This window comes from Micromesistius poutassou (assembly GCF_964030765.1).
Source record: "Micromesistius poutassou genome assembly, chromosome: 11".
NCBI lineage: Eukaryota > Metazoa > Chordata > Actinopteri > Gadiformes > Gadidae > Micromesistius > Micromesistius poutassou.
The window spans coordinates 208,664-218,663 of NC_140281.1; the positions used below are offsets into that span (position 1 = coordinate 208,664).

The following is a 10,000-nucleotide window of genomic DNA, read 5'->3' on the forward strand; positions in this document are numbered from 1 at the left end:
AACCAATCGCAGACGTTTGGTCGTGACGCGTTTTCTTCCTGCTGCTTCCTGGTATTCGTTTGACTACAACTGAAACTCGTGCACGACCTGTACCTGTACTGTCACTGTTCTCAGGCCGCGCCTCCTGTTTCGCCGATTGGAGGGGACAAACTTGAGGGAAAATAAATCGTTCGAACATACAGCACTCCCAGACCAAAGTACTGAGGGAAACAAAAATTGAGCGGAGTAGTACGGAGGCGGGGCGGAACCAGGCTAGGGGGTGACCCTCCCAGGAAAACAATAATGGGGTTAAAAAAAAAAAAATTGCCGAGTTCTCCTTTAAGGGATACACACATAAAGTGGGATTGGACCGTGTGTGTGCGTTCCCCGGGGGGGGGGCCGTACATACAAACACACACAGAGACACACATAGACAGAGACGCACACACGCACGCAGAGACACACACACACACACGCAAAAAGAGCCACACAACGACGTACACACACATACAGACACAGAGAGAAAGAGACACACAGAGACAGAGAGACGCACACACGCGCACACAGAGAGACGCACACACGCACACGCAGAGACACACACACACACACGCAAAAAGAGCCACACAACGACATACACACACATACAGACACAGAGAGAAAGAGACACACAGAGACAGACAGACACATACACACAGACAGACTCAGACAGACACACACAGACACAGAGACACTCAGACAGACATACAAACACACACACAGAGACAGAGAGACGCACACACACACACACACACACAGAGAGACACGCACACAGAGAGACACACACACACACACAGTACCCGGGACGGCGGTGAAGAACTTGACGGCGTCGCGGTGGCCGTGGAAGCAGAGCTGGGCGTTGGCCATGGAGCAGTACGGCACCGTGGTCCCCGCCGTAACCTTGTCGGCTGGCGGCGTCGCCGTAGACCCGCACCACAGCGCCGCCCGCTGCAGCTGCTGCTGCTGCTGCTGCTGGCCGGCGCCCGCCGACACCAGCGCCTTGTTGGACTCCGAGGCTGGAGGGAGGGGAGGGGAGGGAGGGAGGGAGGGAGGGTTTAGTGTGTGTGAGCGTTAGTGTGTGTGTGAGTGAGTGTGTGTGTGATTGCGTGTATAGTGTGTGTGTGTGTGCGCAGAGAGAGAGAGAGAGAGAGAGAGAGAGAGAGAGAGAGAGAGAGAGAGAGAGACACAGAGAGAGCGAGAGAGAGACAGAGAGGACAGAGACACAGACACAGAGAGAGAGAGAGAGACAGAGAGAGAGAGAGACACAGAGAGAGAAAGAGAGAGAGAGACACAGAGAGAGAAAGAGAGAGAGAGAGAGAGAGAGAGAGAGAGAGAGAGAGAGAGAGAGACAGAGAGAGCGAGAGAGAGACAGAGACACAGACACAGAGAGAGAGAGAGAGACAGAGAGAGAGAGAGAGAGACACAGAGAGACACAGAGAAACAGACAAAGAAAAAAACGAAAGAGAAAGAGAGAGAGAGGTGTGTGAGAGTGAGTGTGAGTGAATGTGTGTTTAGTGTACTCTGTCCATATGTGTTTGTGCATGTGTAGCGTGTGTGATGGACATGATGACTCCGTTGTGTGAGCGAGTGAGTGAGTGAGTGAGTGAGTGAGAGGTGAGTGAGTGAGGACCTACTCTCGGTCAGGGGGACGGACATGATGACCCCGTTCCCCGTCCCGATCCAGAGTCGGTTGCAGGAGACCATGAGGGCCGTGATGCGGACGAACGAGAAGCCCAGTTTACCCGTTCCTGAGGGATGGGGGAGGGGAGAGGAGAGGGGGAGAAAGGGGGAGAAGGGAGAGGAGGAGAGGGGAGAGGAGGGAGAGGAGGAGAGGGGAGGGCGAGGAGGGAGAGGGGGAAGAGGAAGGAGGGGGAGGGAGAGGGGGAGAGAGGGGGAGGGAGAGGAGGAAGAGGAGGAAGAGGAGGGAGGAAGGGAGAGGGGGGAGAGGGGGAGAGGAGGAGGGACACGACACAAACAGAGACAACAAACACCAATATTAACATAAACGTGTCCACTTGTCCACACGAACGTCCTTTAATACACGACAGTGAGACGCCAGCTGATCGGGGGAGGCGTCTCTCTCTCTCTCTGGGGGCCCCACCGAGCATCTTGCTGACGTAGGGCTCGATGTCCACGTCCTGCAGGTGCTGGTGCGTGTGAGCGTGGAACAGACGCAGCGTGGAGTCCAGGCGGATGGACACCCAGATGCCGTCCCCGTCCCGGGCCAGCTGCCGCACCTGGCTCTCCTTACGGGGGTGGGCGTCAAACGACTTCTGCAGCGGGGGGGAGGGGGGGAGGGATGGAGAGGGAGAGAGAGAAAAAAATTAATCATTTCCGTGTCGATCATTTGTGACTTATTTAAACTTAATTACTTCTTGATTTGTTATCAGCATCTTGTATTGTTGCTGCTAATGTGACTGTTAAGGGAACCACGCATAACATTTTTAGTCTTGTGTACTTAATGAATAAATAATTAACTCTGAATCTGAGTTACGCGGCCAATCAGCTTGCAATGAAATAACAATACGCATAAAAGCGGTCAGGCTGCTTTGAGTCTGGGCCGCGGGTACGCGTAGACACTACTCAGAGCCCTGGCCTCCCAGCCTGTTACCACTCAGTAGCTCCCAGTTATTGAAAAATAACTGCATCCCTCTTTCTATTCGAGCACTGAATGCACACAACAGAGGTAGACAGCTTTGTCTACCTCTTTTTTTACAGCTATCTTACATTTATTGAATCTGTATCTTGATTTTAAAAAAAAAACTCAATATGCCAATATGCTCAAGTGAACCATTTATTATGCTGCTGGTGCAGAAGCTGTCTCTGTCTGTCTGTCTGTATTGTTGTTGTTGGAATGTGCGGTCCTGCTGCAAACAAATTACCTGCTTGGGACAAAGAATAGAACTGAACTGAAATGAACTGACTGCCCCTGAAGCGGCAGCAGCAGCAGGACAAAGCCAGAGCTCACCTCCACCCTCATGGCCTTGGGCTGCACCACGTAGATCTTGTTGCGGAGGCCACACCACACGCGGTCGTGGACCACGGCCATGCAGCGCACGGCGTGGTGCGGACGCCCCAGGTCCAGCAGGTGGTAGTTGGTCAGGTCCCACTGCCCGTCTGGGGACGCGACACAAACACAAACACGTTCAGAGGGACAGCAGCGCTAGGACGGAGCGTTAAGGGGTCGGCTCGGCCCAGGAGGCGGAGCGGGGGGGGGGGGGGGGGGGGGGTTGGTAACCGGAAGGTCGCCGGTTCGATCCCCGGCTCCTCCTCCTCCTAGCTAGAGTGTGGAGGTGTCCCTGAGTGACCCTGACTGCTCCCGACCCGCTGGCTGTCGCCCTGCGCGGTCGACTCCGCCGGCGGTGTGTGAGTGTGTTGCGTGGACCGTTTTAAGTCGCTTTGGATAAAGACCATGGTTTAAATGCTAAATGCCCTAAAAGGGAATGTGCTGCCCGTTTATTCACGCAGAGATGGATTCTGGTTTTCGAGGTGCGGGGGGGGGGGGGTGAGTTGTGCTCGATGAGATCCGACGATTACAAACGAGAAGAGAGAGAGCGTACGACTCTTTAAGCGCGGATTGAGTCGAGATGGAATATGTTTCCCGCTTCCCGTGTCGTGCGGGAATGTCATGAGGGAGGTTGTGATGTCACACAGAATGAAGAGCCGCTCGTGCTCCGCTCGCTCGCTCGCTCTCTCACCTGCTCCTCTCTGGAAGATGGCCAAGGTGCCGTCGGAGAGCCCCACCAGAACGCGCCCCTTCACGTGCCTGCAGAGAACAGGAACGGTTCTCATCGTCACTCAAGTGAAGCGGAAACACAAGAACCACTGAAGAAGAAGAACTCTTGTGTGTGTGTGTGTGTGTGTGTGGTCGGTGTCCGACCGTCCGTCCGACCGTCTGTCTGTCTGTCTGTCCGTCTGTCCGTACTCACACGATGCCGAGCACCGCGTCCTTCAGCTTGATCCAGTGGAGGCACTTCTTCCACTGGGCCACCGAGGAATGGACGTACACACTGCGGACGCACACACACACACACACACACACACACACACACACACACACACACACACACACACACACACACACACACACACACACACACACACACACACACACACACACACACACGTCAACGGAGAGCACAGCCATCAGTGGAGCGACGACCTGAACTGAACTGCACTACGCTAACAACATTGCCATGACAACGCCGACGACCCAACGGGGGGGGGGGGGGGGGGGTGGGGGGGGGGTGGGTGGAGGCTCACCAGCCGTTCTGCGCCCCGAGCCACATGGTGGGCAGCACGCTGCTCATCTTCTGGGCCTCCTCCATCATCAGGTCCTGCTCCTCCTCGCCACCGGGGGCAGCGCTGGGCCTCAGACCGTCCTTCACCAGGTCAGTCTCCCTGGAGAGGGGGGGAGGAGGGGGAGAGAGAGGGAGAGAGAGAGAGAGACAGAGAGACAGAGAGAGAGAGAGAGAGAGACACAGAGAGACAGAGACAGAGACACAGAGAGAGAGAGAGACAGGGACAGAGAGAGACAGAGACAGAGAGAGACAGAGACAGAGACACAGAGAGAGAGAGAGACAGAGAGAGAGAGAGAGAGAGAGAGAGATATTATGGGCTTCAGTACCAGAAGACAGACGGCGTGTTGGTCTCCACGGTGATGGGTGATGGAGATGCAGATTGATCTTCAGGATTCTTACGTGGTGTCAAAAAACACACGGTCTGTTAATGAAGACACCCCCGGCCAATCAGGCGGGAGTGAAGTGGTGCTCCACCAGAGCTTGGTATGGACTGTCCTGGTGCACCTCACGTCTCCCCATGACTCTTTGTTTTAAAAGTTTTACTGCGAGAGTTTATTGGAGTGTGAACACTTCGTTTCTTATGCCGTTCACGTCTTTAAAAAAGGTCTGATTGATTTTGTGTTGGCCCGGTCGCACTCTGAGTATATATATTTTTATCTCAAGGAGAAATCTTCCTTCTCGACAGAAGCTTTAAGTTCAGTCCAATTCTGGCTCGGTAGCGGAATCAACCGACCGTTCTTCTTTGTTTTTGTTGTTGACTCTAAGCTGTGTTCCAAATCGTTCCCCGTCACGGCTACAGTGCACTATATAGGGCGCTCGCCATTTTGTAGTGCTGGTCCAATTCTCAGTGGTTAACTTCATTCACTACATAGTGGACAATAAAACACCCAAAATGTGAGTGAACATACGACGTTCCCTACGTGTTAACTCCCGTAGACCACAATGCAATGCAGGCGTGTTTTACTGACGCAAATGACGTTCAGAAATGTTCAGCGTAGTGCCAGAATTCTCGTTTGTTGGTTTCCTATATAGTTCACTAGATCATAACCACTATATAGGGAACAGTGAGTGAGGGAATAGGGAACAATTTCCAACACAGCTCACTCCTCCACGCCGTCCTCTGGATCCGCAGAGCCAATGAGACGGTGTGAAACGTGTGAGTGTCAGCGTACCGCTGGGTGTAGCCGGCCGGGAGGTCCGTCTTCTGGGCCCCCAGGGGGTCCGCGAAGACGTGCTCGGTGTAGGCCCCCCGCGGCCCCTGGCTCCGGTCTGAGGGCCCCGTGCTGGCCTCAGACGCCTCCCCCGCCTCCTCGATGGGCCGGCCGTCTGGAGAGAGAGAGAGAGAGAGAGAGAGAGAGAGAGAGACAGAGAGAGAGAGAGACACAGACACAGAGAGAGAGAGACAGAGAGAGAGAGAGAGACACACAGAGAGAGACAGAGAGAGAGACAGAGAGAGAGACACAGAGAGAGAGAGACAGAGAGACAGAGACACAGAGAGAGAGAGACAGAGAGACAGAGACACAGAGAGAGAGAGAGAGAGACAGAGAGACAGAGAGAGAGAGAGAGAGAGAGAGAGAGAGAGACACACAGAGAGAGAGAGAGAGACAGAGAGAGAGACACAGAGAGAGCGAGAGAGAGACAGAGAGACAGAGACACAGACACAGAGAGAGAGAGAGACAGAGAGAGAGACACAGAGAGAGAGAGAAACAGAGAGAGCGAGAGAGAGACAGAGACACAGACACAGAGAGAGAGAGAGAGACAGAGAGACAGAGAGAGAGAGACAGAGAGACACAGAGAGAGAAAGAGAGAGAGAGAGACACAGAGAGAGAAAGAGACACAGAGAGAGAAAGAGAGAGAGAGAGAGACACAGAGAGAGAGAGAGAGAGAGAGAGAGAGACACAGACAGACAGAGAGAGAGAGAGAGAGAGAGAGAAAGAAAGAGAGAGAGAGACAGAGAGAGCGAGAGCGAGACAGAGACAGAGACAGAGACACAGACAGAGACACAGACACAGACACAGACAGAGACACAGAGAGACAGAGACACAGACAGAGAGAGAGAGAGAGAGAGAGAGAGAGAGAGAGAGAGAGAGAGAGAGAGAGAGAGAGAGAGACACACAGAGAGACAGAGAGAAAGAGACAGAGAGAAACAGACAGACAGACAAAGAAAAAAACGAAAGAAAGAAGGAAAGAAGAGAGAGAGAGAGAGACACACACACACACACACACACACACACACACACACACACACACACACACACACACACACACACACACACACACACACACACACACACACACACACACACACACACACAACCGTTAAACTCCTGCCGTAATCAATGTACGGCGCGTCCAACAGAGAAGCCCAGAGCTCGTGGTGAACACCAGCGTCCCCTCCGCAGCGTCACCTCTAAGACCGCGACATCACTCTCTGCACTGCATCGGCTGCTGTTAGGAACGCACAAGGAGCGCCGGCGGCGGCGGCGAGCCAGCGAGGCTCCCTGTGGAGCAGCTACAAGAGCGGGTCGTCATGACGCAGGGTATCAGCAGAGCGCTCAGGGAGCAGGTGAACGGGGGGGGGGGGGGGGCGGGGTTCGCCTCATCCAGTAGGAGTGAAGGACGGTGTTAAAGGATCTCACTGCGTTCACTGTGTTCTGTCCACCTGAGCAGGACCCCCCCCCCCCCGTCTGTGAGTCTACCTCATGGTCTACCTCACAGGGACCGGTGGTGTGTAGTGCACCCCTCAACGCACTCAACCTACTCACTTATTGCAAGTTTTGCATTAAGCATTGTGCAGCGTCTTATCCTAGAGATCTACGGGGAACGGGTTAACCTAGTGATGGTTAGTGTATACGGGGAACGCGGGTTAACCTAGTGATGGTTAGTGTATACGGGGAACGGGTTAACCTAGTGATGGTTAGTGTATACGGGGAACGGGTTAACCTAGTGATGGTTAGTGTATACGGGGAACGGGTTAACCTAGTGATGGTTAGTGTATACGGGGAACGCGGGTTAACCTAGTGATGGTTAGTGTATACGGGGAACGCGGGTTAACCTAGTGATGGTTAGTGTATACGGGGAACGGGTTAACCTAGTGATGGTTAGTGTATACGGGGAACGCGGGTTAACCTAGTGATGGTTAGTGTATACGGGGAACGGGTTAACCTAGTGATGGTTAGTGTATACGGGGAACGGGTTAACCTAGTGATGGTTAGTGTATACGGGGAACGCGGGTTAACCTAGTGATGGTTAGTGTATACGGGGAACGGGTTAACCTAGTGATGGTTAGTGTATACGGGGAACGGGTTAACCTAGTGATGGTTAGTGCTTGGCACTTGGTTCTATGAACATCCTCACTGTACCCACAGAGATATATTGTTGGTTCTCTTTCTTCTGACTAGTGTACTTATTGTAAGTTGCTTTGGTTAAGTGTCTGCTAAACGCCCTAAATGTAAAAATATAAAAATACCAAAAAATATTAAATATTAAATATTAAATGCTATATTTAATATTAAAAATATTAAATAAATATTAAATTAAATATTAAATGCACGGTGATGTTTTTTTAACACCATCATGGGTGTGCTGGTAAACCGGTTCCTTACCTTCGTCGCCGGACGTCTCCGTTGCACTTCCCGCCGTCTGGGCGACGGCCGCCGCCCCCTCGGCGTCACAGCCAACCACGGTGATGCCTCCGAGCACGCCCTCGCCACTCTCTCCGACGCTACTGGTCGAGGCGTTCAGGGAGGCGGAGCCGTTGTCTTCCACCGGCGCCGCCTCCGAGTTCAGAGGGACCGTCTCTCCGGCGGGGTAATCCGTCTCCCTCGCACCTACGATTAATCACCGAGTCATTAGTTGACACATTATTACGCAGATTGTCGTAGAATACTGTATCCTGATTGGTCGACATGCCAAGGGTGCGTTATCTTTCAGACACGGGACTCCTCCCTCAACAGTCACAGACACAGCTGTCAATCAGATGTTTTCTTTGAAAACGCTAAAACAATACGCTCAAAGCATCGCGGAACAATGTTAATATTTTTGCCCGTTGAATCCCTAAAACCGCATTCTACTACCGATGGAAGGAACCAATGTCTGATGTAGGGGAGTCATCGTATCTTGGACGATTTGAATAGTCGAAAGAACGACATTTAGAACGGCATTTAGAACGACATCGTCGCTCATGGCCGATACCACAGCGCGGCTTAGATAGATGATCGATTACTTTATTGATCCCCAAGGGGAAATATCAAGAAGAAGGCTTGGGTTATATCAGGAATAGACTAGAAGCTCTAAAAAGGCGATTTGAGGGCATGTGGGATTGACTCGGTCTTCAGCTGTGTGCAGTTAAATGCGATGAGTTTTTCTTTGAACTGCCCCCTTTGTGTAACGGCAGTGGCACGATCCGACCGCTTGATATCTGAAGCACATTGACTGATCTGGTCTGATTATCACACACACACACACACACACACACACACACACACAGACACACACTTACCTGGGACGCTGGCGATGCAGACAACGGGCGAGTCGCACACGGGGAAGTTGTCCAGGACGTTCCCGGGCTGGTTGGCGTCGATGACCAGCACGCGGGTGGAGGTCTGGGCGGACGTCTGGGTGGAGGTGCAGATCCACACCAGGGAGGAGAACTCGTCGGTCTGCCGCAGCTCCTCCTGCTGATCCTGGACGGACACACACACACACACGGACGGACACACACACACACACACACACACACACACACACACACACACACACGTTAAGACTGTGGTGTCGGGGGACACTGCTGACACGATGCTGTCTATAGTGAACGCACACTTCAAGCGAGTACCATGACTTAACAGTACAACCGAAACAAACAACAAAAGACACAAACCCAGTATTTAGTGGAAGTCATTCTGTTAAAAAAAAAAAAACACACACACGTTCTGTTCTATCAACGTTTTCTTTCGGCTGGGGAAACGCCGCCCTAATGGACGTACGTGAGAGGTGCGTCTAAACAGAAGCCCAGAGCTCGTGGTGAACACCAGCGTCACCTCCACACTCTCGCCCTACCATCATGACATCATTCTCTGCACTGCATCGGCTGTTAGGAACGCACAGAGCGCCGGCGGTGAGCCAGGCTCCCTGCAGGTACAACAGCGGGTCGTCATGACGCAGGGTTTCAGCAGAGCGCTCAGAGAGCAGGTGAACGGGGGGGGGGGGGGGGGGGGGGGCGGGGTTTGCCTTATCCAATGGGAGTGAAGGACGACGTAAAGGATAAATGCACTCGGATGTTTTTTTTTTTTTATGCAGAAGAAGAGATTGCTCCGTGAAACGGCCCAGTTCTGTCCAATCAGGTGTGTAGAATGTAACACAAACACCGATATGAGATTTATATTTATGAAAAGAAAGTTCCTCTCCTCTGTGTAGAGTAACATAATGTGGATCAAATAAAAATGATCACCTTGGTTATGATGATAGTTAAAAGATATGAAACGAGATATGCAATGAGATATGCAATGTACTAGTGATGGCAATAAAGCTATTGTAGAAAAGTTTACACGTGTGCGTGCGTGCGTGCGTGTGTGAGTGAGTGACTAATCGTATGTATGTGTGTGTGAGTGGGTGAGCGACCGAGTGAATGATTGTGTGAGTGAGTGAGTGAGTGACTGTGTGTTGCATGTGTTTGAGATGAGTGA

The 10,000-nt window shown here is 52.4% G+C and overlaps 1 protein-coding gene across 1 annotated transcript in view; it reads right to left on the reverse strand.

Moving 5' to 3' along the window:
* Window positions 1-283: 283 nt before the first annotated feature.
* Window positions 284-10,000, reverse strand: part of LOC311355823 (C-Jun-amino-terminal kinase-interacting protein 4-like) — a 44,191-nt gene continuing 34,474 nt past the window's right edge. Inside the window, exons 17-26 of the mRNA XM_084475651.1 lie at window positions 8,818-9,001; window positions 7,922-8,146; window positions 5,489-5,642; window positions 4,279-4,416; window positions 3,945-4,025; window positions 3,714-3,781; window positions 2,984-3,132; window positions 2,117-2,288; window positions 1,650-1,763; window positions 284-1,031 (exon numbers count right to left, since the gene is read on the reverse strand). Coding sequence (XP_084331777.1) covers window positions 319-1,031; window positions 1,650-1,763; window positions 2,117-2,288; window positions 2,984-3,132; window positions 3,714-3,781; window positions 3,945-4,025; window positions 4,279-4,416; window positions 5,489-5,642; window positions 7,922-8,146; window positions 8,818-9,001 — 1,998 coding nt within the window. The 3' untranslated portion in view covers window positions 284-318. The remainder of the gene's footprint in view (window positions 1,032-1,649; window positions 1,764-2,116; window positions 2,289-2,983; window positions 3,133-3,713; window positions 3,782-3,944; window positions 4,026-4,278; window positions 4,417-5,488; window positions 5,643-7,921; window positions 8,147-8,817; window positions 9,002-10,000) is intronic.